Raw genomic sequence first — 27661 nt, forward strand, 5'->3', positions numbered from 1 at the left:
TGCGCGCTCCCTCGCGCCTTCCTTTCCTCTTATCGAGGGAGGGGGAGGGGGTTCCGTGGCGGAAGGTGCCTTTCGTCATCGCTGTCATCATGGCGTCGGCGTCGGCGGCCGCAGCAGCAGCTGGGCCGCGAGCCGAGCGCGAGGATCCCTTCAACGCCTCCTTGGGCCGCGCGTGCGCAATGGCCCGCCTGAGCGCGAGAGAGCGACGGAGGGGAACGTTTCCTTTTCCTCCTAAGCTCCGCCCACAACTCCTCCCTCCCTCCCCCCCTCCCCCGACTTTCACCCACCATAGCCCGAGCCAGCCTAGGCCGGAGCGGTGACTGGAGGACCCAGGGGGAGCTCCCGCCGCCGCCGCCACCAGTAGCACCACCACTACCACCTTCCCTGAGGGAGCCTGCGGGGGTCGGCTTCGCCGCGGCCTACAGCTCAGCTGCCGCCATGCAGATCACCCTGAAGACGCTGCAGCAGCAAACCTTCAAGATAGACATCGACCCTGAGGAGACGGTGCGGCCTGAGGGAGCGGGAGAGCCGAGCTTGTGGGCTAGGCCCAGCCCTGGGGTTGGGCGGTGCGGCGGGGTCTGAGGGGAAGTTTCGGCTGACAGGAGTCTTGGGGTGGCGAGGAGCGAGCGAGAGCCCCGTTTCGAGGCCTCCTTCGAGGTGGTTTTCCTCAGAAGTTGCGGTAGGGGAAAGTTAGAGGGAGGGAGGCCGGGAAACCGGGGTGTTTGGTTTTTATTGGGGGGAGGGAGAGAAGAATCCATGGCGCGGGCTGGTGGTCGGGAGGCCTCGGGGCCCCTCCGGCGGTTCTGAGCTGAGCCTAGGCTGCAGGTTCAGTTCCCCAGCGAGGCCTTTGACGCAGGCTCCGTTGCAAGGCGGGGAAGGGGATGTGCCTCCTCCTCCCCCCTCCTCCGCCGACCCCCCTCCAGGCCTGGGAAGGAGGCGACTCCCGTTGCAATCTATAGTCGATGCCCGTCCAGCTTGTATATCTGCCGTGCAAGGGGCTCCAACGGTGGTTGGAGGGGCAGAGCGGGGGCTGGTGGGTGGCTCTGGCGGCGTCCTCGAGCGGGGCTTTGCCATGACTGTGCATTATTTCGCTTCGCATGAGGAAGGGGCGTGTGCGAGTTGGGTGCCTGCTGGCTGGATTGCTTGCCTGCCTGGCTGCCCGCGCGCGCGCTCCCGCCCTCTGGGTATGCAGTGGGGGAAAAGGGCCGTGTCCGTGAGAGGTGGGCAGTGAGAGGGTATGCTAATGCGTTTTTTGGGGGGGTGGGGGTGGGGTTCTTCCTGAAGGTTATATTTTTCCCGCTTGTGCAGCGATCCGTGCTTTTCCTGTTTTGGATTGAATCAGAAAAGGACGCGCTACGCATCGAAGTGTAGACTGCAAGGGAGTTGTTCCTTTTATATATATATCTGTGTCTCTTAAAGTTTATGCCCGGTTGCTAAACTGGTGTGCCTAGTGCTGGAGAAAATAGGGCGATGCAGGCTCCTCCATAGACTGCTCCAAATGGTTATTCCAAGCCAAACCCTCATTACATTATAAGTAGGTAGCAGAGGAGCAATCTTTGCACTCGCATATTAAAATAATTCTTGAGGCAGTGTGATGTAAGTGTTGGGATGTGTGTTTTTCCTCTCCCTGGTGTGAGCTGTATTGATTTGTCTCTTCAGAAAGGTGATTAGGAAGCAGGAATGTTGTTCTGTTAATTGTGGCACTTTAAGCAGTCTCGGTGACCTGAATGCTGAACCTTTTGGAGAAAATGGGGAAAGGTATATAGACATGTTGCACTTTGTGACATTTGAGCTATAAGTGGTCAATGAAAGTGAACCTATATTGTCACACAATTTTTTTAAAAAATGTTGCTCCCTTCACATTAGTATGTGAGGGGTAGATACAACACCCTTAATATTCTGCACTGAGCTGCGCTCTGTGTCTTTCCACTCCTCTTTCCAGAGTTCTTCTCTCTCACTGTGGTACTTCATCACAGAAAGCACACTTTCTGAAAACTTGTAAGAAAGGAAGTTGTATAGAATTCCATTAGAAACTTGACCCTTTAAAAGCTTAATGTTTTCCTTGCATACCATAAATTATAGAGAATCTCAGCAAGAAGGTAGACGTTGCAAATCATTCCTTAAAATTGCAAAATGTGCAGGAAACAAATAAATTTGAAGACATTGTTTTGATGTATTTTCCTTGGACTGTAAGGGACGCAGGTGGCGCTGTGGGTTAAAGCCTCAGCGCCTAGGACTTGCCGATCGAAAGGTCGGCGGTTCAAATCCCTGCGGCGGGGTGCGCTCCCGCTGCTCGGTCCCAGCGCCTGCCAACCTAGCAGTTCGAAAGCACCTCCGGGTGCAAGTAGATAAATAGGGACCGCTTACCAGCGGGAAGGTAAACGGCGTTTCCGTGTGCAGCTCTGGCTTGCCAGAGCAGCGATGTCACGCTGGCCACGTGACCCGGAAGTGTCTCCGGACAGCGCCGGCCCCTGGCCTCTTGAGTGAGATGGGCGCACAACCCCAGAGTCTGTCAAGACTGGCCCGTACGGGCAGGGGTACCTTTACCTTTACCTTGGACTGTACCAGACCTTTCCTTCTTTTCCTATCCCCACAAACAAAACAACAACCGTCTTTGCTCCAGAGGGTCTTTCAGTCCTCTGGAGAAGATTTTGTGGGTGGTGGGGCTGCATAGGAAAGAGAGAACCATGGGAAAGGGAAGTCTCATGGGCACTGGTGGAAGCCTGCTCCGCATGCAGACTAGCAAAACTGGGTGTTGCTCTGAGAGTGCAGTTTTCAGCTTTAGTAGTGTATTTTGTGTCATAACTATCTTGAAACCTTTCTTGGTATACCTCTGCAACCATGTATCTATAGATAGGTTAAGTAAGCTTATAAAATAACCTAAACTGTAGAACAACTGGTAGGTCTGCTGTAAAATGTTTCTTCATGTCTGATTTTAAAAATTATGATTAGATGCCCCTTTCTGAAGTAATATAGAATATGGCTGTCTGTCATGAAGGATGGTTCTGTCCAGTTTTTCCTGTCAGGTTTATGTGCAGCTCCATTGATACTGCTTCATGTTTGCTAAAATGCTTCCCCAACCAACTGGGTGCTTGTATAATAGTTACTATTACACCTTCCTGAAGCCACCCTATAGCCTTACATTTGCAGATTTATTACCAAGGAAGGTGGTGGCGGCACTTGTGGGAAGTTGGGACAAATCTGGCATACCTGTAGCTATGAAAGCTTTTTCCATAGACAATGTTGATTTTGGATGTAGCAGTTCTGTTCTTGGCTTTGCAAGCCGAACGGATGTATCAGTAAGATCTCAGAACTGTTTTAATCATTGTGCTTGGAAGGTAGAAAATGTATAAACATTGCTTTGGAGTATGGGGAATGATGTATTTTTGATCTTCAGTCATCATGAACTCCCTGGTTGTCTTTAGGCAAGCTACTATCTCAACCTCAAATATTTTGTTTGTCTACTTTGGGGATCATATAGTGCTATTGTATGAAGTTGTTAGGATTACTAGGATCAATGGAGAGTACTTTGAACAGTTAATGTTTCTATTGTACTTTTTCAAATTGATGTTTATACGGAGGAGAAATTATGTGTATGTATTGTGTGGACTGATTTCAGTCACCAAGAAAAAGTGCTGATGGGAGTTAGGATTCTTGCAAAATCAGGAGGATCACAGGTTTCCCATCCGTGCACTAGGTTTCATTCTTCTGTAATATGAGGATAATGCCGAACTACTTTACAGAATTGTTGTAAGGATGACATGGTTATATGTTAAGTACTCATGGCACTAAACAAGTAAATACTGTTTGGATAAACAGTGTCCTTGAATTGTTGGTACTCACCACTTCTAGCATTGCTTAAACTTTATTTGAAGCCTTGGGAATGCCAAATGTACATTGAAGATGTGGACTAAAAATCATAACAATAGTATACAAACCCCTGGTTTGGGCAGGTGGGGGGTGGGGAGCAGTTCAACTGAGCAACCTTGGTGCTAAGGCGAAAAACGTTTCACCACACTACAGTACTGGAACCACTGACATTTAAAGGTTGATTGTTTGAATGTTTTCTGCTGGTCTGTAGATTGCTGCAGGCTTCACCTCTATGATGTCTTTTGCATTCCGTATTTAGAAGTGTATCTTTGGAAAATGTCATTTTGATGAGCTGTAGATTTCAGTAAATATGAAAGAAACGCCAGTAATTTATTGCCTACTTCATGGCTTTTTTTTTGGAGTCGTTCAGTGGTTCTGTGTTCAGCTAAGGAAAACACAAGGTGGATACAGTTTTTCTTAGTAACTTTGTATATTTAAGGCAAGGCTGGTGATAGCCAAAGTCTGTGTTGAGCAAATTTGTCATTCAGATAATTTCATAAAAATCCTCATGGCAAGGAGCACTCTCAAGAGCTCTTTTGTTTTAAAGGGTGATAGAGCAGGCACTATTTCCTGGGGTTCTGATGCTTGCTTCACAACCATCAAATAGAGTTTTGTATAATAAATGCAAATAGTAAACATATTATAACAAAATATGTTCAACACATTGAAATAAAGTTTTATCTTCTAATTTGATGTGCACATCAATGTTAACTATTTAAACTTCTAGCATGAAGTAGGAACCCCATGCAAATAAGAAGTGTCCAGCCCTCTGCTTGATTATTTTCCTCATTCTCTAATTTATCTGTCTCAGACTTGAAAGCCACATTAAAGGTATAAAGGTAAAGGACCCCTGGATGGTTAAGTCCCATCAAACGCAACTGTGGGATGCAGCGCTCATCTCGCTTTCAGGCCGAGGGAGCCGGCATTTATCCACAGTTTTCCAGGTCATGACTAAACTGCTTCTGGTGCAACAGAACACTGTGCCAGAAACCAGAGTACATGGAAACGCCATTTACGCCACAGCAGTACTTATTTATCTACTTGCACTGGTGTGCTTTCGAACTGCTAGGTTAGCAGAAGCTGGGACAGAGCTATGGGAGCTCACCCCATCACGTGGATTCGAATTGCCAAGCCTTCTGATCGGCAAGCCCAAAGGCTCAATGGTTTAGACCATGGTACCATCCACGCCCCTCAGTGAATCACCTCATTCACTGTGGGGAGGATCTACCTTGCTACTCCAGCAGATTATGTCATCGCTTGCTTCTATTCAGAGATGTAGCACAGCTTCACTGCAGCACAGCAAACAGGTGCTAAAATAGTGTTGAGAAGTACCTACTTCAAAATGTCAAGAGAAGGGGTGTGTTACTGACCACAAGGAGTTAGTAAACGGAAACAGGCAACACTGCTCACTTGCCAATGTCCTGCCCATCATAGCTTGCAGTCCTTTTAGCCAGCAAATACATTTTCTGGAAACTGGACAACTCATGAAATTGTTCAGGGTAAATGTTAAGGAATCTAATGTTGGTGCTCTGTTCAGTTGTATTCTGCATTGTATCTAGGCTTTTCAATTTGTTACCAACCAGTATTAGAAACTCGGATATATAAGCTAATAGCCAAATGGCACCTAGATTTGAACCTAGGTTTTGGTCGCCACAATGCACTGTCTAGTCAACTCCCCCCCCCCCACCCGGTGAACATCAAATAAAACAGTCTACCACTGCTCCTTAGTAAACATAAGATTGCAGCCTTAGTAAATGAAAATCTTTGTAGGATGAATGGATCTGCAAATTCTTTTCCTCACTGTTATTTTTATCTCAAAACTATGGGACAGTTTTACTTTTTCAGGGAATAGACTTACGCATGGCAGTTCAGATGCTATTCAGATCACTTTCAGCAGTGTTCATTTACAAGTCTTTGTTTTCTTCATTTGTGCTTCTACAGTCCTTTCAAGGACATGTTCTTTCCAGAGGCAGCTTCCAAGTATTTCGCACCCAAATTACAGAAATTACAAACATGCAGCATTGTAGTTAGGTGACCATGGTTTTGAACAAAGGTAGGGATGATGCTGGAACAAAGATAGATAAAAGTATATGCTTGGCAGTTGTTCATCATTTTCTTTCTGGCAAAACCATGAGTGATTATGCAGTAAAGTTCTTAACTTGTGCATGTGCAGAATTGAAAATATATTTGAATTGGCTCAATGTAAAGTTGAATTTTCAGATTTTTCATCCCATATTGTTAATTGTTTGTCGGTCCCTGGTACATTGTACCTTCTTTTACTTTGATGACTTCGTGAATTCTGATTTGATCCATGCCTCTTGGATTAATGCATGGATTGAAATTTAGTTTTAAGTATTTCTGAATGCCCTGAAGCAGTTCTCTCTTAAGTTTTGAGAGACTGTTTTAAAATACTTGTTTAAACCATTAACTTTGAATACTAATATTTATGTGGATTACAAGAATTGCAGATTAATGTGGAAATATGTTGGAACAGAACTGTGGGTGAGCATCTCTGAAAGTTACTAGGACTGGAGATGGACTCATCCATCCTTGGTACTAAGCCTACTGTATGCACTAATCTGGACCTCCACCCATCTAAAATATGAGATCAGCAAGTAAATTGGAGGGCAGGAGGAAAGGTTGAAAATTCCTATTGCCTGGCAATACAAGATTCTCAGGCATGCTGCCATGAAGTATAAAGGTGTAAAGTCATCAATGGCATTCCTGAAAGATCTTCTCTTCTCATATCCCCACTCCCTTGGCAGATTGACAGTCAAATTAAAACTCTTCCTGGTCATGGCATTTTTGCTATTGTCAGCGTGTTCTACATGCTACTGAATGAATATGCTTTTGTCATGGGAAGGGAAATTGCATCAGACTTATTAATAAAGATCTGGACTTAAACTAAAGGCAGTATCTTCCTTATAGAAAGACAGTGCTGTCTAGTTACTCTTAATGCTGATGAGTACTTCTGGAACTATTGCTGCCTATGTATTCCTGAGACCGAAGGACAACATGCTGCATTAAATAGACTTGTATAAGCTCAGTTCTTTAAGTTAATACTGTGGAATCTTTGGACCTTCATGTGGTGTAAATTCAGACACAAAATTGTACCAAAAAGCTTAAATGCACATGAAAAATGTACTGGTATTTTTTATACGTTATCTCCTATTGTCTGATTTTATTGTGTTAACTTCTTAATCGAGTTGTGGGGGTTGATCTCTTGCAAATGTTATTGACCACTTCAGGCATTTTTTGTGAAGAGGCAGGGTATATATATTCACTTTTATTAGTCACCAGTACACAGGCAAGAGCTCCAAACTAATGCACAGAGTTTTGTGGTTCTTGAAACATAATTACCATCTTGAATTCTCAGATTTTCATCCTTGATCACTAAAATAGCATTAAGGATCTGACACTTGGCAAAAGGAATATAAGAACACTGAAACTGAGAGAGCATGCCACATCACACTCTTGTGGACTGCGACATAGATTCATAAAATGAATCTATGAAAAGGGGTGGATGTTGATAGCAAAGTATATCTGGGCAAACTCTTTTAGCACTAACTCAGCCTTTCTCAACCTTGGGTCCCCAGATGTTTTGGGGCTATAACTCCCATCATCCCTGACCAGTGGTCCTGTGAGCTAGGTATTATGGGAGTTGTAGGCCAAAAACATCTGATGACCTGCCCACCTGTCAAATTTGGCTCATGATTCTGGTCTGTGGAGCCAAAAAGATTCCCTACCGCTAGATTAGAGTTTTAGGTTTGCATGTGGGAATCAAATTCCTATTCAGCTTCGCTGAGTAGCTTAATTTGCCTTGCAGAATTTTTAGGGTAAAGTGAGACCCTGAGCAGAAGGGTGGGGGGTACAAATGTGATTAACTAAATCTGTGTCCTATGGGCTGAACATTTTTAAAGTTTAAACTGAAGTGTTGAGCATAGGTGTGTATTTAATGTTTGGATTACATGTAATCTTTTCAGTTGACAGAATTATCTAATTGTTGAAGAATTACTAATACAGAAAATGCTTCCAGCAGAGCAGGAATGGGCACCTGTGGCTCTCTAAGATGTCTCTAGTTTCCAATCATCCTTGGCCATTGGCCATGCTGACTGGGGCTCATGGGAGTTGTATTTCCTCAGCATATAGAAAGCCACAAGTTCCCCATAGAGGAAACAAAACTTTGTATCACAGACAAAGAATGTTGCCATCACAGGTGTCCTAATGTTTATATATGTATATATTTGAAAACACTGTTCATAAGAATTCTAACTAAACTTTCTAACTAAACTGTTTGTTGTAGGTGAAAGCGTTGAAAGAGAAGATTGAATCAGAAAAGGGGAAAGATGCTTTTCCAGTAGCAGGCCAAAAATTAATATATGCAGGTAATGTTTTTGCAAATAGAAATTATTTCTAGGTGTTACTGTAAGAGGAACAAAAAAAGTTGGCAGGTTACAAAGAGTTCCATCCAGCTGACATGAGAAGCTTTTCAATCTTATTGGGGAGGGATTTAGGCACATACTTAACTCTCTCCTTACTACCAGTGGGGCTTAATAAATGCTTAATTTTGGGCTTGATCACACCCAAAGAAACCAAGAGTTAATCTCTTGGGTAATATATGGAATTGATAGAAGAATTCTCCTTGACCATTGTTTTCCCAGAATAAAGAATTTGTATATGGCTAGGAATTCAGCTTCCTTTTGGACTTAACTTATTAAAGAATTTGTATATGGCTAGGAATTCAGCTTCCTTTTGGACTTAACTTAGTTTGCATCTGATGCTTCAGCTAAATTACAAAATCTGCATCATGGGTAGGCAAACTAGGGGCTGGATCCGGCCCAATCGCCTACTAAATCCAGCCCATGGACAGTCCAGGAATTAGCATGTTTTTTACATGAGTAGAATGTGTCCTTTTATTTAAAATGCATCTCTAGGTTATTTGTGGGGCATAGGAATTTGTTCACCCCCCAAAAAAAAAATATAGTGCAGCCCCCACAAGATCTGAGGGACAGTGGACCGGCCCCCTGCTGAAATAGTTTGCTGACCCCTGATCTATAGCATTTGTATAGCATATTCCAACAAAGCACTTAACATACATAATCTCAGTTACGTACCCTTACAACAAGCTGTCGCTAATTGATAGTGGGATATAAACACTGAAGGGGATAAATGGAACAATTTATGGACAAAAGCACAATATAAATCTCTGCCACCAACTACTACAGAAGATTCACTTTAAATTGTTGAATGGATATTTAACACCAAGATGTATCTTATATCAAGCCCAATAGCTTAGTTATATTGCCAAATTATAGATGCATACCAGCAGATGCGGTGGGAGTTATAGAAGTTTTTAATCTCACATTAAAGAAACATGAACAAGCTCATTAATTTAATAAGTTTTTTTAGAACTGACTCACATTTTCCTTACTGCCATAGCTACTAACATGGAACAATAGTGTTTTCTCAGGTGGAAACAGATTGGAAGGAACTCAGTTCTCCACTAAGGCAAGCTTTACCATCAGTACAAGCATTTCAACTCTCCAGAGAGCATCCCCACTCTCCTACTCCTGCACGCTATTCTGGAGATTCTCCTGTGTGTGCCCCTGAGCCAGTTTCTAGGAGTGGGGGGCTTCATCCACCTTGTTGCACAAGTGGAAGTCCTTGTGCAGGACTTCCATTGATGGGACTCCGAAGGTGAATCCTGCCCTGAGATAGGGAGGGGTTTGCTTTTGTGTAGGGAGCTGCCCTAATTCCTGTGTATCTACTTGTCAATGTAGAGATATGTTTCTGCCTATCACATTAGCAGTTGTTTGCTGTTAACTTATTATTTAGCAATATTGTAGCTACAGTACAGACAACTGCCAGAAAGTGAGAAGTGGCTGTCCTTTAAAGAATCCCTCCTTTTGTGAGTCACTCGCTAAAAATGCCTGGTGTGTATTTGGGCTAGCTTAGTGTACTAGACTGACTTAATTAGGTAAAAAAAAAATTGCTTTCCCTCTTCAATATTCAAAATCAATTAAGCTGGAAAAAGTTCTTCTGTAGACTAGTTACCGTATTTTTCGCTCTATAACACGCACCTGACCATAACACGCACATCGTTTTTAGAGGAGGAAAACAAGTGAAAAAACATTCTGAATGAAACAGTAGATGTATCATTTTTGTGCTTCATGCTGTGGCCACAGACATGTGATCTGATGGTGAATTTGGGGTGACCCAATGCAAAAATCCTGAGAATCCCTGTGGATCCATGCTTTGTAACCACGTTTTTGCACCATTGCAGCCCCAGGCAACAGTGGGTGGGTGATTTTTGGGGGGCAGGCTGTAGCCATGGACATGCTATGTGCTCTGATGGTGAATTTGGGCTGACCCAATGCAAATATCCTGAGGATCCATGTGGATCCATGCTTTGTAACCACGTTTTTGCACCATTGCAGCCCCAGGCAACAGTGGGTACGTGATTTTTGGGGGGCAGGCTGTAGCCATGGACATGCTATGTGATCTGATGGTGAATTTGAGGTGACCCAATGCAAAGATCCTGAGGATCCATGTGGATCCATGCTTTGTAACCACGTTTTTGCACCATTGCAGCCCTGTTTTTGCATCAGATCATTGCTATGTGATCTGATGGTGAATTTGGGGTGACCCAATGCAAAGATCCTGAGGATCCATGTGGATCCATGCTTTGTAACCATGTTTTAAGTGGGGAGGGAAGGAAAAACATAGAAGGGACAAGGAGCACAAGAGGGGTGTGTGGAGAAGCAGCTGGCTAAGAATGCAGGAGAGGTGTTTAAAGGGGGGGGGAAGGAAGGCAAAAGTCCACCCACCCACTCAAGCCAGCCCTCCCTCTCTCTCTCTCTCATCTGCATGTTTTCCGCTACCTGCCGAGTCCCCAGACGCAGCAGCAGCAGCACCGGAGCCACGGACGCTCTGCTTTCCTCTCTACTTGCCTGGAGGGGAGGGGTTGCCTGGAGGGGAGGGGACTTCACTGCTCTTTGTTCCGTCTGAGCAAACAGCAACCGAAACAGAACAGGGTGGGCAGTAAGACCCTGAGGCAGAATGCAGGAAAGCAGCAGCCTCCTCTCCTCCGTGACGGCGCAATATGATTTTTGCCTGATTTTTGCCATGCACTTGGGACAAACGGCTCCAGGGACCACAGATTCGCTCTATAACACACACAGACATTTCCCCTTACTTTTTAGGAGAAAAAATCTGTGTGTTATAGAGGGAAAAATACGGTAAATTGTTCGAGCAAATGGAGGTTACATTGTAAACAAGCAATGGGACTCAGGCGAAATTCAATACAAGGTGGATTTTTTTTTGAATGACTGCTTCTACAGAAACTAAGAAAGTCAGTGAATGAACATAGCATGAAAAAGGATGACTAGGAGCTACAGAGTGTTTACTTAACTTGCATCATGGAGAATTTAAATGTTTTATCACCCCATAGTAGCCAAGAAAAGTGACACACATGGAGACATTGGATAGAATCATTTGTCTGGAGGTTGGAGACAACTGACTTCATGTGCTGCTACCTTAGCTACCGTATTTTTCTGTGTATAAGACTAGGTTCCCCCCCCCAAAAAAAAGAATGTCAAAAATTAGGGGGGCGTCTTATACATGGGGGCATCTTATTGGCCGAAAAATTTGGTATATGCTTAACTAAATTACTATCACCATTTGACGCCATCTTTAGATTTCTACACAGAGTGAACACATTACAATTGCATTTATAGGATTATATTAAATGTGAAGAAAAACTAACATGAATGACTTTAATTTTCTAGGTAAAATTCTTAATGATGATACTGCTCTTAAAGAATACAAAATCGATGAAAAGAACTTTGTGGTGGTTATGGTGACAAAAGTAAGTCTCAGTGTAATCAGTAATATTCTGGCATGGGTGGCAGGGGGTTGCTCTTATTCTTTATTGACTTGTAACATAAGAAAACAGGCTGTTGGTAACTTTTATCCTGAGGTTTTCTAGTTTTGTAATATATTAAGAGAACATCCAGCACTATAATAACAGAAAAAACAGGAATATTGAAATGTATACTATAAAGGTTTGTGAGAATTTTTTGCTGTGAAGTGCATGTAGCAGTGGTGAATATATTTTTCAAAAATGTGGAAGTAGCTAAATTTTACTTATTAACTCAAGAGTTTATATTCTCTTCTCTCTTACATCTCTTGGACTTTATTGGATCCTGGCTATTTATATATCTGTTGAAAAATACACTTGGTTTAACATACACCTTTATCTAAATTACTGTTAAGTGTGAATTTTCATTATTTCAAATACTGGTATCCTAGACAGTTCTGATCAGATCCTCCCCTGTTTGTCAGATTAAATTAGAGCAGATAGTAGATGGGCAGCTGACATAACTGAAAACTGTCCATCTTTGAGACACATTCTGTTTGTATTACAATTGACTGCATGATGAAACTATATTTTGATGTTAAGGTTATGGTGGGATGTGTTGAAAATTGTCAGGTTAAAAATGATCTGCCTTGCTAGCTTTTTTCCACCTGATTTTGGAGGATGGGTCCTTGACTGACACCAGCTACAAAAGCTGAGGCTGCTGAACAGACCCTTGGGTTAGGGCGGGAGTTGTCAACCTGGTCCCTACTGCCCACTAGTGGGCATTTCAGGATTCTAGGTGGGTGGTAGGGGGGTCTACGGCACAAGCTGAATCCTCCTTCCATTGAGCACTGGTGGGCGGTAAGGAAATTTTACCATCAAGAAAGATGCATTAGTGGGCGGTAGGTATAAAAAGGTTGACTACCCCTGCGTCAGGGTATAGTTTAGGGTTTTTTGTTGCCATTGTTGATATTAGTCTTTTGGCATCTCTATTTTTAGATCTTACAGTGTATCTGGAAATTGTTCAATTTGGTTGTGTACTTTTTGATGTGTTTTGTTTTATTGCTTGAATACTTTTGTTATTTTGTAATTATGTAAATCATCTTACGTTGTAAGCTGCCTGGAACATAATTTTAAGTATGGTAAGGCGGCCTACAAATCTTGATGATGATGAAATAGAGCAATGACTGCAGCTTTCTGTAATGTGCATTTTGTTGCTTGATTGGCAACAGTCTTTCAGTTTGTCTTTCTGAGAATGTGGCCTCCTCAAGGCCACTAAAAATAGCAATGAACTAAACCCATAACCAGACCTTGGTGGCCATATTATCTGTGTCTATTTGAACATATTGATGACTGATGGTTTTCAACAATGGTTAAACAGAATTTTCCTGAATTGCTTTTCAAATGACCTGATTGTGTTCTTGCTGCAAAAAGGTTTTCTTTACTGGCAGGCATTTAGCTTACTGTATAGATCTATTCAGGGATGGTTTGATTGTTAACCCTTTCTGCATTGATGTGTCCTGTTTTGTAAACTGCACAAATACGTCCAGTAAAACCTGTATGGTGCTGGAAGAATCAGATCAGATTGGTTGGCTCACACTATCACTATTTGTGGATGCTCTGAAACATACTTAATATCCTTTCAGTATAAGTTTGGTAGTGAAGGGCCAGCTGACTTTCATGGAAAAATACCTGCCACCACTGATCTCCACATTGTAAAAATGCCCCAAAAGTTTGAAATAAAGTCAACAGTTCTTGGAACACAGTTTGAAAACTACTGTTCTGGTAGAAACAGCATAACCATATTTATGCGATTGGGTATAAATTATATTTCTATAATAACTGCACAGTTGTTTTAAGAATGTTGATAAGAACACACTTAGGGTATTGCATGATGCATGCAGTAATACCAAGTGACACAAAATGTGCACTGTGGTTTTCTAGCCATAAAGGGTTATAGCCGACTAAGTTTTAATCTGTGTAGACCCACTGAAGTTAATGGATCTAAATTTACTCATTCTCATTAATTTCAATTGGTCTAATCTGAGTAAGACTAGTATTGGATACAACCTATAATGAATATTTCTATTCAAATACAGTGGTACCTCGGGTTACAGACGCTTCAGGTTACAGGTTACGTACTCTGCTAACCCAGAAATAGTACCTCAGGTTAAGAACTTTGCTTCAGGATGAGAACAGAAATCACACGGCGGCAGCAGGAGGCCCCATTAGCTAAAGTGGTACCTCAGGTTAAGAACTGTTTCAGGTTAAGAAAGGACCTCCATACCGAATTAAGTTTGTAACCCGAGGTACCATTGTACATCACAGGTCGTCTTATCGCTTTGCATTGACCACATCATTGCAGTTTTAGTAATTCCAAGGGGCTACTGTTGTGTGTAATATCTTTCATGTACAGCGGCTGCTTTTGCCATGCTAATGCAAACCCATCAGATTTCTTTTGGAATCTTACATATGCTCATGAGAAGCTAACACTGCAACAGGCATATGGAGTGATATAAATCAGTATTTGTGTGGTGGATGTAACTTCCAAGATGAGCCCTGAGAGGTGTATGAAAACGGCCAATCACTGGTGCATGCTAAAAATGAAAAAAGATGGCTTGTGAATTTTATTCATTTAGATTTCTTTGTTTTATAGCCCAAAGCAGCTGCTGCTCCAGCTCCATCCCCAACTACAACCCAGCAGTCAAATGATACCACCACTACTGTTAGTTCTTCTACGATAGCTGCTGCAGCCCCCAAACCTACACCTGTTCCAGCTTCTGCCCCTGCGCCAGTTTCAGCACCTGCACCAGCTGCCCCGACACCAGCTGCAGTGGCTTGTGAACCTGTGCCTGTAAGTGCTCCTGTAGAAGAGAAACCAGCAGATAAACCAGTAGAGACACCAGCTGCCACTAGCCCAACATCTACAGACAGGTATGAGCAGATTATTAGAAACCAGAGTCTTGTTTATTATCACTACTTATACTAAATTTGGCACTAGGACTTCTTGGAGGGCATCAAAATTGCTGAAAAAGAGAAATATTAATTTTCTTTTCTTTTTTTAAATAATTTTTTATTGATTTTCCAACACAAATTAAAAACAAAACAACACACAATACATAGACAAACAAAACATATAAATATGTATAATTTCAAAACCTCTTTTTCATAAACCTTCCTTCCCAGACTTCCCCTTACCTCCCCTTTTCTGCATCCCTGTTTTAAAATTTCTTCAACAACCCCTCACTCCAATTAACTAATTGCTCATTTTCTTTTTTAGCTTCTTCTCATACTTAGTCAATTACGGCTGTAATTCTATATTTTCCTTTCCCTTGACATTTTAGCACTCATTAATTTTACAACAGTTCTTGAGATATACTTTAAATTTCTTCCAATCTTCTTCCACCGTCTCTTTTTCTTGGTCACGGATTCTGCCCGTCATCTCCGCCAATCCCATGTAGTCGATCACCTTCGTCTGCCATTCTTCCAGTGTGGGTAGTTCTTGTGTCTTCCAATACTTTGCTAAAAGAATCCTTGCTGCTGTGGTAGCATACATAAAAAACGTCCTATCCTTCCTTGACACCAATTGGCCGACCATGCCCAGGAGAAATGCCTCTGGTTTCTTATGAAAAGTACATTTAAGTACCTTCTTAATTTCATTATAAATCATTTCCCAGAAGGCTTTAATCCTCGGGCAAGTCCACCAAAGGTGATAAAAGGTACTCTCAGTCGCGTTGCATTTCCAGCATTTATTATTGGGCAGATGGTAAATTTTTGCAAGCTTGACTGGGGTCATGTACCACCTATAAATCATTTTCATAATATTTTCTCTTAAGGCATTACATGCCGTGAATTTTATACCGGTGGTCCATAACTGTTCCCAGTCTGCAAACATGATGTCATAACCAATGTCTTGTGCCCATTTAATCATAACTGATTTAACTGTCTCATCTAGTGTACTCCACTTCAACAGCAGGTTATACATTCTTGACAAATTCTTAGTATTGGGTTCTAACAGTTCTGTTTCTAATTTTGATCTCTCCATCTGGAAGCCAATTTTCCTGTCTTGTTTAAACACCTCCATTATTTGATGGTAATGAAGCCAATCTCGTACTTTAGACTTCATTTTTTCATAACTCTGCAATTTAATTGTTCCACTCGAGAAATATTAATTTTCAACCCTCCTACATGCTTCCTTCCAAAAATCCTGTTTTATTTTTTTTAAAAAAACAATGCTTCAGTATAGAGCACCAATGCATTTTTATCTTATACAAGTCTTTTTACTAACTTCTGAAAATGGTTAATATGCCATGAATAGTAGTAGTAGTAGTAGTAGTAATAATAATAATAATATATTATTTATACCCCACCCATCTGGCTGGGTTTCCAGTTGAGTTACTGTATGAAGTTGTCAATATGGTGTTAACCTTGAGCTTTTATATATGTTTGTTAATAGAACTTATACAACAGTAGCTTGCAAGTATACTTGTTCAAGGTGATTCTGCAATACTTACAATATGGCAATGTAGCTTTTCCACAGGATGAACCAAAAACAGTAGATTTAGCCATGTTCTAGTTTTATTAAGTATTTCACTAGAGTGCAAGTTGATAGGTTGTTAAACATTTCCATTTCCCCCCCTGAAAAGTGATTAAATGATGCACCAAACGAAGCTACTTGGAAACTGGGCATGAACATCTGTTTAGTCAGTTTCAGCAAACAATGAGTCAGTCTGAGAGTTGGTAAAATTTGTGTGCATTTGAAGCTTGACCCTTGGTCAGATGTCAGTAGACTACAGCTACTGAATGTGCCACTTGCATTATTTTGTACTTTACCCTCATATCCCTGGTTGAATTTCTGTTGTGAGCAATTAAGCCAATACCTGTAATGGTGGGTGCTAGTCTGTATTTTTCATAATCCAGTTTGTGTCTCCATGGATTGCAACTACTGTGGGAAAGGAAGTTTGGACAACTTTTAATAGCAGCATTTTGTTTGGGTAAAAACAGATGTATATGTTGCAGACAAACCATTTTTGATTATTCATAAGCAAAATTATAATATAAGCCCCTTGAACTCTAAGCCTTTTTAAAGGAAATGAGTGGTTTTTGTTCTGTTACAGTACCACAGGTGATATTTTGCGATCCAATCTCTTTGAGGATGCTACAAGTGCACTTGGTAAGTATTTTCTGATAGTTGTTTGAGTGCCTCTTCTATGAAAGACTCGCAAAAAGCACCACTTGCACCCTACTTGAGACATTAGCGTTGTAATTCAAAAAATGTGACACTTTGAAATGTCAGCGTTAGTGAATATTTTAATATGGCAAGTGAGTTTATCTGCAGAGAACAATCTCCATTCTTATTATACAACAAACTTTACTTGCACCTCCTGGTTTCACTATCTTGCCTTTCTTAAATCTGTGTCAAAAGCACATGCTCCAAATTAATTGCAAGCCATATAATTAAGCAGTCAAAGTTTACAGCTATTAAGGTTGGTAGTATTACAAGAGGGTAGATTTCTGGGGGGGAGTTGAAGGGAGACAGTATGTCCCCAGTATTAAGTACATTGGCCTTGTTTTTAACCATAGGGACAAAGGCATTTGTAAATCTTAAGGGGTAAATACCACTTGTCAGCTGCCTAGATGGCAACTCTAGAAATGTAGAATAATACATATCCAATTTTGATGTGTTCAATGGGGAATTGCCGAATTGATCAATTTTATTAATTAAGTTCTTACTTTGCTTAGCCAGTTACTTACAGGAAAGTTCAAATTGTAAGGTGTTGAGGGTTGCTAGGGTAGGGGAATGGGTAGGATCAGTAGGGGGATCTGATGATAGAGAGTTTATTGTTGGTACTGAAAGCCACCCAGAGTGGTTGGGGCAACCCAGTCAGATGCAGAGGGTATAAGTAGTACATTATTCTTAATAAATTATTACTAGTTTTCTAAAACTTTGTTATCTATGTTGTTAAGAAGTACTTCTGGAAAAACGAGGGCCTCGTCTGCTTTATGTATTGAAGATTGCTGCATAGAATCCTGTTGTACTGTGGATCCACCTCCACCTCTCTCCCCCCACCCCTCTCTAACAGTATTGGCTAATAATTCTCAATTACAGTTGGTCACTTGAATAGCTTTTGCATTAAGCTTGATACTTCAAAAGTAAAAAAACCCAAACTGATCGGCATCTGTCTAGGAAAAACACTTTCTAGCCTTGTACATCAAATGGCTTTCTTAAGCCAGACATTATTATAATTAATTAATGACTGCAGCAAGGAATGGATATTTTTGACACCTTTCCTCCACCTTCTTTAAATCTGCATGTTTCTTTCATCTTAATCTTTGCTCCTCTGTTCTTCCTAGTAACAGGTCAGTCCTATGAAAATATGGTGACTGAGATCATGTCGATGGGCTATGAGAGAGAGCAAGTAATTGCTGCACTGAGAGCCAGCTTCAACAATCCTGATAGAGCAGTGGAGTATCTTCTCATGGTGAGCATGTTCTCTTGATATTCATAATTTCTTGTTATGCCTTTTGCCACTGACTTTGGGTGTGGCACAGTCATTAACAGAAAGAAAAATCAAAGGTTGGGAGGTGAATAAAAACTGAAAATAAAACGTTATAGCTGACCTATTATCTTTCATTCTGCTGTTAAAACAAATGTAATTTTCAGCCATAATCCAAATGATTGCAGCTCTCCTCTTTACTGTTTAAAAAAATGTGTAGCCTTTTTGATTTGCAAGAAAGAAGGATGCTTTGGAAATGGCAAATATATGAGAAATGAGTTTGGATCCAGAAAGAAGTGTGTGAAAAAAGTGTGTCTTTTATGTTCAGGCAGATCTGGCAAGCCAATCTTGATATGGTCCAATAAAACCAGTCTTCTCTCTCTGACCTTTAACGAAAACAAGTTCCTTCACAGGGATCTTCATCTCCTTAGGGCATGTACAGATAATGTGAGCTTCCTTTTTGCAACCAACATTGGCAGGGCACTTTCTTACATCCTCAGTGCTTTGTTCTCTTAGCAGTAGCCCATACCTCATAACATCTCAGAGTTGGGAGTTCAGAGGGCAACAACTCTCTGCCAGTTCCAATTAGGTTGCTCATATGTGTGAATGTCCCTAGTCTTGTTCTCTGTTTAGAAGCCATTGTAGGTCAATCCCCACTGGTTAGGATGGTAGTAGCACAGACACGCAAACAATTTTTATCCCACAGATGAAGATTCTTCAACCTGTGAAAGAAAGAAATATAGCTGCTGCTCAAATTAGTGAATGCTATATATATGTGTGTGTGATTGTAATATACAGTTTAATATAAAATATGTATAATATATAAATATTAAAATAATAGTAATTTATAACACAACTGCAAGTACTTGGCAATCATTTTTAATGATTTTTATGTGATTTTGCACACATTTTTTTACAAAAACTATTAATAGGGCAAGTTTAAAATTATTGGAAATTATACAAAACATTTAAAATATTCAATATTTCTTACGCAAAATTAAATTATATTAATTTAACCATAATATCTTTTGAATTCCCAAGTCATTTTACAGCTTTTTAACACCCCTCATTTTTGGAATTGGAAAGTTGAAAAATTCAACACTCCCTGATTGACCATGCTGATGGCATTTGGAGTCAAAAAAAACCTCCCAAGGGCTGCAGGTTCCCTATCCCGAGAATATGTAAAGGTGACTTCTGAAACGTGGTGTGTTTCTTTTACTATAAAGTGTACACGTTGGCTCCAGAAGCCATTGCCCACTCCTGAACCATCTATTGCAAAATCATTTGTAAAGTTCCCTACCTGCAATATATTGGTGACCTTGGCATTGCAAAATATCTGAGTATTTAATACATAAAATGGTTGGACAAGGTTTCCTAATCATTTATGGGAGACTACTTGTAAGTTGTCTGCTTCTACTAATTCAGCTGTTTCAATCTTAAGTTCACCCCTGGTTAAGTAACGTTCATACATTTCATCCCCTTTGTGTCAGTTCTAGATAGTAAATGTTATAACCCATTTTTGTATAGATTACTTTTTTTTTAGTCACATCAAGCTGAGCAGAATTGTTTAGGTGGAAAGCTAAGTCGCTGCTTGTTTAGCTGTGGTCATGCATCTTCGAGAACAGGCTTGCTAAGTTTAACTATAAAGAAGTTTAACTATAAAGAAGTGCAAATTCCTTTCATGGAGCGGGGAAATGGAGGCACAAACTCTTTAGAATGAAAATGCTAATTGTGTAAATGAATAATACTGAAGAAGATATGCTTGCTAGTTGCTTCCATTCTAGTTTGAGTGTTAGCAACTCCAGCCCTTTTGTTCTCTTATGGGGGCAAAAAACTTCAGCTGGGATCTGGGTCTATCAGACTTTCAGATTTGTGTATCATAGGCATTGTGTATCGTTGCTGCATCTTAATTTCTGTACACAATAAAACATTTGTTTATTTAGCTTAGGTCTGCTGGCTGTTATTTACCTGAACTTCTTTGGTGTGGCATTGATTAGCTTTGTGTTCCTACTTCGGTGATTTTGGTCTTGGTTTGTCTTTGCACACTTTTCTGAAAAGGCAGGTGTGGCTTAAAATCTGAAAAGCAACCTCAGTTGCCAAAACAATCCCTGCAACAGCCAAGCTTCACACTGATTGTTTCTGCATGGCAGAAGGTTTTTAGCATAAAACAGGAAAGCTGCAAATCCTTGCCTCTGCTGGGCCATCCACCAGCCTTTGGGACCTAGATAGCTTTGCCAACCTGCCCTCCCACCTGTATAATTGACAATTAGATTGTGGATGAGGTTGCCTGACCTGGCATACATCACAAATACTTGGGTGGATTAGCTGCCCAGGTCTGACCTCTTCCAGCTGTGCTCCGTCAGGTACTTAGTGCAACACCAGCATAGATTGGAAGAATTAGAGTGTGGCTGTCACTTACATAACTTTATATTAATCAGAAAAGCCTTTATACTTGGGCTACAGTTTCAAGGGTTTGTACCTGACACCAGATCATAGTCAGAACATGGCTCCTCTTGGTGTCCTCTTACTGCCCACCCAGCTGGCTGAGGCAGTCTAGGGTTTGGTATTGGAGAGCATCAATGTTCAGTCTGAGACTGCCTTTAGTTAACCTCAGTTTCAAAAATCTGTTGCCAAGAAGTGTGAGGCTTTGTGAGAAGAACAGGCCCAAATCGCCCTTTGGTTCAGGGTATTAGTTGAACAGTTCTTCATATCTTGGCCACAGGTTTTCCTTTATTAAAACCAAGATCCCTTTAGTTGGAATTGGATGTAACATTCGTAGTATTTTTCAAAGCCCCCAGATTCTGGAAGCAAGTCCTCTGACCTTCAATTGAAATTCTCTGCATGCAGATCTGTTTGTTGTTTTAAAATATGGCCTGTCTCAAATGGTGCAAGAAGTTGGAGGTAGAGGGGGAACAGTTTCAGAGAAGTGGAATTTTATCCAGCGCTTGATTTGGACTTGTATGTCGCCTTGTATTTCACCTATTACAGCGAATGCTGATGATCTTTGACAAACATTGAGTGTCTGACAACTTGGGAATATACTGGTGATAGTTTACAGTCGCCTAAATGTGACTCCATTAATTCACTTGTGTATTTCCAAGAAGTGGCCAAATATATGTCCTATTTTAAGCCACTAACAAGAAATATGACTGTGGACTTCACTGGAACATAAACACTTTGCCATTGCCCAGCAGCGCTTTACACACTATGCCTGTTTGGAAGGCTTGTTAATTCTGATTTCTTTTAACACGACTGTGCTCATTTTAGGGTATCCCAGGAGACAGAGAGAGTCAAGGAATGGCTGACCCCCCTCAAGCTGCCAGCACAGTTGCTTCTCCATCTTCAGCAACAGCAGCAGCGGCTGCAGCAGCAGCTGCAGCAGCAACTACCACAACCACAACTACTACTAGTTCTACAGGAGGTAAGGTTTCCATACTCTAAAAGTTCTGCACAAATCCATTGGATGGTTCAATTTGGATAACATGGTTGTATGCACATTCTTTCCCTGTGACTGCTTCCCTTAAGACCTGGAACTTTCTGACTTGTATTTTTTCCATAGTACATGTCTGTAGGAGCAACCAACTGCCCTCGGTAGTTTCTGTTGCAGTCTGTCTTGGAAATCAGTTCTATGCAGACTGATTAATAAATATTTTTTCACTTGGTAATAACTGGTAAAATACAACTGACCACCAACATGTATCTGAAATGTTGAATTTTTTGGGTGTGGGTGTGTGGAAAGCAAATACTTGATGCCATTTAGAATGAGCTAAAATGAACTATTACTGCAGAGGTTCAGCCATTATTAATACATTGCTTTGCAGGCTTTCAATGTACGTTGAAAATTTCGCACTTGAAAATTAGGTGCCTCCTCGCTCCTAAAACTATTCCAGCAGTGTGTGTGCTGCTGCTTTCTTGGATTTGTGATTTTGAGGTTAAAATAAGGCTCAAGTAACTTAGCCATCTCATAAAAATGACTTACTAATTTTTGTAGCGAAAAGGTAGCAATAAATAGAAATAAATGCCTATATTATGGGAGATTCAGGTAGGCAGTAAAAAATGAATAATACATGTGATAGCAAAAACTTGATTTGTCACTTGCTCACTTTTCAGCCTCTCTAAAACAAATATCAATTACCGGTACTTAGAATATACATTTTATGCTCTAGAGTGAGCTTTATAGTGGTTTTTCTACATCACGACAAAGTATTAAAAGTTTTGATAAAATTCATTGCTCTAGTTTGGATTTTGTAGGGCCTGATGCCTGACCGTTGGTCTGATTTTTGTTTATAAGTCAATTTTTAAAAAAAACAAAACAAAACGCCCTTGTACACCAGACAGTAAGCATGGTGTTCACAAGAAAAATTAGCAATTTGCTCTGTCATGCACCTCAGGCAAGAAACTGAGGAATTATTTTAATCTCTTTCTTGTCACTTTGAGTAAGAAAGTTCTAAGCCTTGGGAGTTAAAGACATGCCAGCCCTATATGATTCAGGGCATCACACCTGTTGAAAAAGGCTTTTCGGCGGGAGGACAACAACTCCCATGATATTCCATGGTAAAATATTTAATAAATATTTATTTTATATGTATGCATAGATATATAAAAAAAATCTACCCACACCTTTTCCATTTTCAGGACACCCACTTGAATTTTTACGAAACCAGCCTCAGTTCCAGCAGATGAGGCAAATTATTCAGCAGAATCCATCTCTTCTGCCTGCATTGCTACAGCAAATAGGGCGGGAAAATCCTCAATTATTGCAGGTGACTTTTAAAACATTTTGGGTTGTCTCTGTGTTTTCGGGTGGTTTATTTATATGCATGGGGAGAGGGAGGCAGTAAAGTTGATGAGGCACATTAACTTCAGTTAACTTTTTAAAATTTAAAGCATGCATAAATATATCATCGTAAGGCACTCCTGATTATTACTTGTCGGCATTTTTGATTGCATTATTAGTACAAACAGAAGTGGTTGTGCTTAAGGCTTTTGGTAGGAATGAATATGCTTTATTTCAGTGTATTGTTTGCTTTTGTCCTCCCATGCACCACAGCAAATAAGCCAACACCAAGAACATTTTATTCAGATGTTAAATGAACCTGTTCAGGAGTCTGGTCAAGGGGGCGGTGGCAGCGGTGGCGGAGGAGGAAGCGTAGCTGAAGCTGGAAGTCGTCACATGAATTACATTCAAGTAACACCTCAGGAAAAAGAAGCTATAGAAAGAGTGAGTGCAGCATTTTTGTCTCTGTGTTCTTGAAGTAGAGAATAGCTTCCCATTCTCTGTTACCATACCTTCTATTTCCAAAGTTGAGAGCAGGAGTATATAGCCAAAGTGGCGTCATTTTGTGCACTTATATGACACTGTGGTTATCTAGGTCTGGTAGGAGATCCTGGTAGCGTACATCAAGCCAGCGTGGTCTTCCTGTTGGTTGAAAAAGTATAGTGAATCCTTCACTCTAGAAGACCACTGGTGGTATTTAGTTATACAGGTGGAGGTGTCTTAAGTGCTAATCCAGAGCTTTCCAAACTGTGTCGCGACACATTGGTGTGTCAGCAGCAGTGTGTAGGAGTGTCACGAATGCTGTCCGCACTCTTCTGGGGCTAGAAAGGGGTTAGTTTAACCTCCAGTTTGCTAGCAAAACTGAAATACTGCATTGCAAAATGGTGCATATCTAAAAAGTGTGTCACCAACATGAAAGCTTGGAAAGCTCTGGGCTAGTCTATTGGTAACTGCATCTCACCAGGGTCGGTGATGGATCTTGAGATGATTAGGTGAGTTGCAGGTTGAAGCTTACATGTAGTCATTCCCAGCTGCTTCTGCTCACCTGACATTGCTGTGAAGCGGCCAGAACATGCAGTTGACTCACACTGAAGCTACAGGGACCCAACCTCAGCCTGAATGGATGCAGACTGTTCCTGAAGATGTAGCATCTTGCAAGTAGAACTCTGGACAATGGAGTTATGGATACAGCAGTTATGGAAAGTAGTGACCTTGGTTGGAACTGTGCCTGATCCAAAGTCCCTAAGGTGAAAAGGGAGCCTTCCTTGACTGGACAGGTGTTCCTAGTGAGAGTGATAACGTTTGCCTGCGGCTGGTCTGGGTCTGTTCAGCTAGCATTGATTGATAAGATTGATGCCACAGGCTAGGAGTTGCATTTCTCCTACTTAAAAGGGAGGCTGCCAACTTACCATATGGCATCATCCTGGATTTTATTCCTGAGCTCTTGTTGAACTTCTTCAAGGCATTTATTTTCTCCCTGCCCTGGATGGCGAAGTGGTAGTAACCTCACTGACATATCTCAGACAGCCAGGTGAAAATGGCATCTTTCCTAAACTCTTGCTTGAGTCCAGTACTGATGTCGTGAGATTAAAAAAAATCTATGAAAACTGCAACTTCCTCACCTGATCTGAATTCTGCTCTTCTTACTCTTGGATGCTGTCAGTGAAGATTTGAGGGGTGCCATGGATTACACATCCTGTAATTCCATATTATACAATGGCAGACCATCCAGAGTCTTCACTACTGATCAGTCCATCTTTTACTCTGTCAGTTGTGCCTCAAAATTGAGAGCCCAGGAAGCAAGATCTCAGGAACTTTATTGTGGGTATGTCAAGACTGCCTCAAAAAAGCATTTGTACAGCATGTATGTACAAAGACCAAGTTGTCATTCCAACAACTTGTGAAAGCATCTGACTTTATGGCACCATGTGGATTGCAAATTGGGTGTTTGTACAGAAGGTACTAATTAACTTGTAGGCATGAGGTGCAAATTGTAGGCAGTTGTTTCTTATGGGCAGTATTGATTAGTGATTGAAAGGTCACAGAGGTTTTTTCCTTCTCCAGGACTGTATTGCTGTGCTATAAGGAGTTTGAACTTGTTAACCTTTCTGGTTTTACATTGCTTAATTTACCTATGTGAACATTTTTCTTTTATTTATTTCAACAATTGCTGTGTATTTTAGTAATAATAGTGATAGTAGTAACTGAAGCTGCCTGCTTTTTGTGGGAGGAGTGGGAAAGCGAAGGGGACCTGTTGCTAGGTAGAGTAGGAGCAAGTTATTTGGACAAAGTGCCAGCAAATGGCAGCAGAATTGTCTACCTGGAATTTATGCTCAACAAGGAGGCTTGTGCCTGAAATGCGAATTCTAATATCTTTTTCCATCCTGCAGTTAAAGGCGCTAGGATTTCCTGAAGGACTTGTGATACAAGCGTATTTTGCATGTGAGAAGAATGAAAACTTGGCAGCCAACTTCCTTCTACAACAGAACTTTGATGAAGATTGAAAGGGAGAGACTTTTAAAATCTCACACATCACACCAGTGCATTACACTTACTGTTCACTGGATTGTCTGGGATACTTGGGCTCATATCCATGATACTTTGTGTAAGGTTGGGGGGAGGGAGAGAAAATATTGAAAGGACACAAGGAAAGACAAGCACATCTGCTCTAAATTGGCAGGTGTAGCAGATCAAAGTGTAAAATACTATACAACCAAAAACCAGCTTTTTTGCAGATACTTAGTTCCTTTCTTCTATAAATTGTAAGTTCATGCCCCCTCCCCCAGGTTTTCACTCTTTTAGTGTACTAGCTCCCAAAATTAGTGTGGTGCCCTGCTTTATTTCTTTTTAATTAACATTGGTCTTGGAGATAGCAAAGGCTACCTAGAATCAACAGTCTGTATTTCATGATAACACTGGATAACGGCTTCATAAATTTAAGGAAAAAATATATTTGAATAAACGTTAAAATATGCCAAAAATGTAGGTGGTGGGTTTTTTTGCTGCTTCAGAAGTATCGTAATTACTGCAAGAGACCCATTATTTCACATGAAGTGCTGGATTAAAAATTCAAATTAAACCACTCATTGTTTTAGATTATTGATCACTGATTTTTGAGGTATGTTCTTTTCCCTGCCCCCTTCCTTTCATAATAAATGGAGAGGCTATATACACAAAGCTAAACTTAGACCTTTTTTCTTTTTGGGCAAATACTACAAGTTAACTGAATTACTGCTTACTTCAATGTTGGATTACAGTAAAGTTTGGTTTTTAAAAAAATGAACAACCATTGCATGTTTTGGGTTTGATGTATCCCTTTTTGTGAATTGAGCACTTTTTTATTGCCAATGAAGAAAATGTAAACTCTCCATCCTTGTGAAAGTATTTATGAAGAAATCAGATTCCATCCTACCTATATTTTGTTCAAAGTGAAATTGATCAATGAATACAGCTGCAAGTATTTCAAAACTAGGTGTCTTAAATGCTTGTAATCTTATAGTTTCAATCTCTGGGACTCTAAAGGCTATCGTCATTGTATTGCTTTAAAAAGGACTGTAATGTTCCAGTAACTTGCCTTCTCTTCTGTTTTAAAAGCATTGTGAAAATATTTTGCTCTTGAAGAGATGTTCAGAACATGGGAAAATAGATGAACAATCAAGTTATTGGATCCCTAAAGATTATGCACACACACCCTTTACTTCCTATTAAAAGTAACATCTAATTGTATGATTTTGAGTGTTTTTCTTACTGACAAAGAGATACTTTCTGTATGTTTGATTATCCTGAAGTGGTTCTGTATAGTCGTCTCCCCCCCCCCCCCCGAATTACTGCTTGAAAATACAGTGGTACCTCGGGTTACATACGCTTTAGGTTACATACGCTTCAGCTTACAGACTCCGCTAACCTCCGCTACCTCGGGTTAAGAACTTTGCTTCAGGATGAGAACAGAAATTGTGCTCCATCGGCTCAGCAGCAGTGGGAGGCCCCATTAGCTAAAGTGGTGCTTCAGGTTAAGAGCAGTTTCAGGTTAAGAACGGACCTCCGGAACAAATTAAGTACTTAACCCAATGTACCACTGTACTGATTATGTCAATAAGGATCAGTCCTTGGGCCAAATCAGGATGCCTGGTTCCTAAGTTCTAAAATCAGATACAGTGGACCCTCTTGTTATGAATTTAATTCGTTTTGGGGGCCAAAAAATCCATAACTAGAGGCATCGCTTCTGCGCATGCGCTCAGCGTGATCGAGCACTTCTGTGCATGCGAGTGGCAAAACCCGGAAGAATACACTTCTGGGTTTGCTACTTTTGCAACCTGAAAATTACGTATCCAGAGCAGTACGTAACCCAAGGGTCCACTGTCTATAGAAAAGAGTGGCAGGCATTACATTAGGTTGGTCATGTTACACATATTAGGGCTTATTTCAATGTGAAGTAAGTGCATGGAATGCCATGAGTTGGATTTTTCAAAAGCATGCTTTCTGCCACATTTAGTCTGCATAACTTCTGCCTAATTTACAAGCAGTAGACATGCTCAAGCTCTGGACTATACCACTTCAGATTGTGGATAGAAAATTGTTTTTGAAAGCTCTGCAAAAATGCACTTGGCTTTATTTTTAAAGCTTGTTATATCAAACAACACAATGTTACTTCTGTAGCAG

General features: G+C 40.9%; 1 protein-coding gene and 1 long non-coding RNA gene across 5 annotated transcripts; one reads left to right on the forward strand and one right to left on the reverse strand.

Annotated features, from left to right (window-relative positions):
• On the forward strand, positions 1-26728 carry RAD23B (RAD23 homolog B, nucleotide excision repair protein). 4 transcript variants are annotated; one of them, XM_083719407.1, is made up of 10 exons: positions 1-504; positions 8174-8255; positions 11658-11737; positions 14385-14662; positions 16846-16901; positions 18083-18210; positions 21493-21646; positions 22861-22988; positions 23276-23446; positions 25393-26728. In XM_083719407.1, the coding sequence occupies exons 1-10, from the start codon at positions 439-441 to the stop codon at positions 25504-25506; spliced, it is 1257 nt and encodes a 418-aa protein (XP_083575533.1). In that variant the 5' UTR covers positions 1-438; the 3' UTR covers positions 25507-26728. The 4 variants fall into 4 exon arrangements, with proteins under 4 accessions (XP_083575533.1, XP_083575531.1, XP_083575534.1 ...); XM_083719405.1 differs by having other exon boundaries at positions 86-504; positions 22861-22987; positions 23257-23446; XM_083719408.1 differs by having other exon boundaries at positions 86-504; positions 18089-18210.
• Positions 1845-8208, reverse strand: LOC310835326. The gene is made up of 2 exons (XR_014559554.1): positions 2554-8208; positions 1845-2181 (listed from the first exon to the last, which is right to left on the reverse strand). It is a non-coding gene; the product is annotated as an uncharacterized lncRNA (long non-coding RNA).
• Positions 26729-27661: the final 933 nt, after the last annotated feature.

Source organism: Podarcis gaigeae (assembly GCF_964106915.1).
Source record: "Podarcis gaigeae genome assembly, chromosome: 17".
Lineage (NCBI taxonomy): Eukaryota > Metazoa > Chordata > Lepidosauria > Squamata > Lacertidae > Podarcis > Podarcis gaigeae.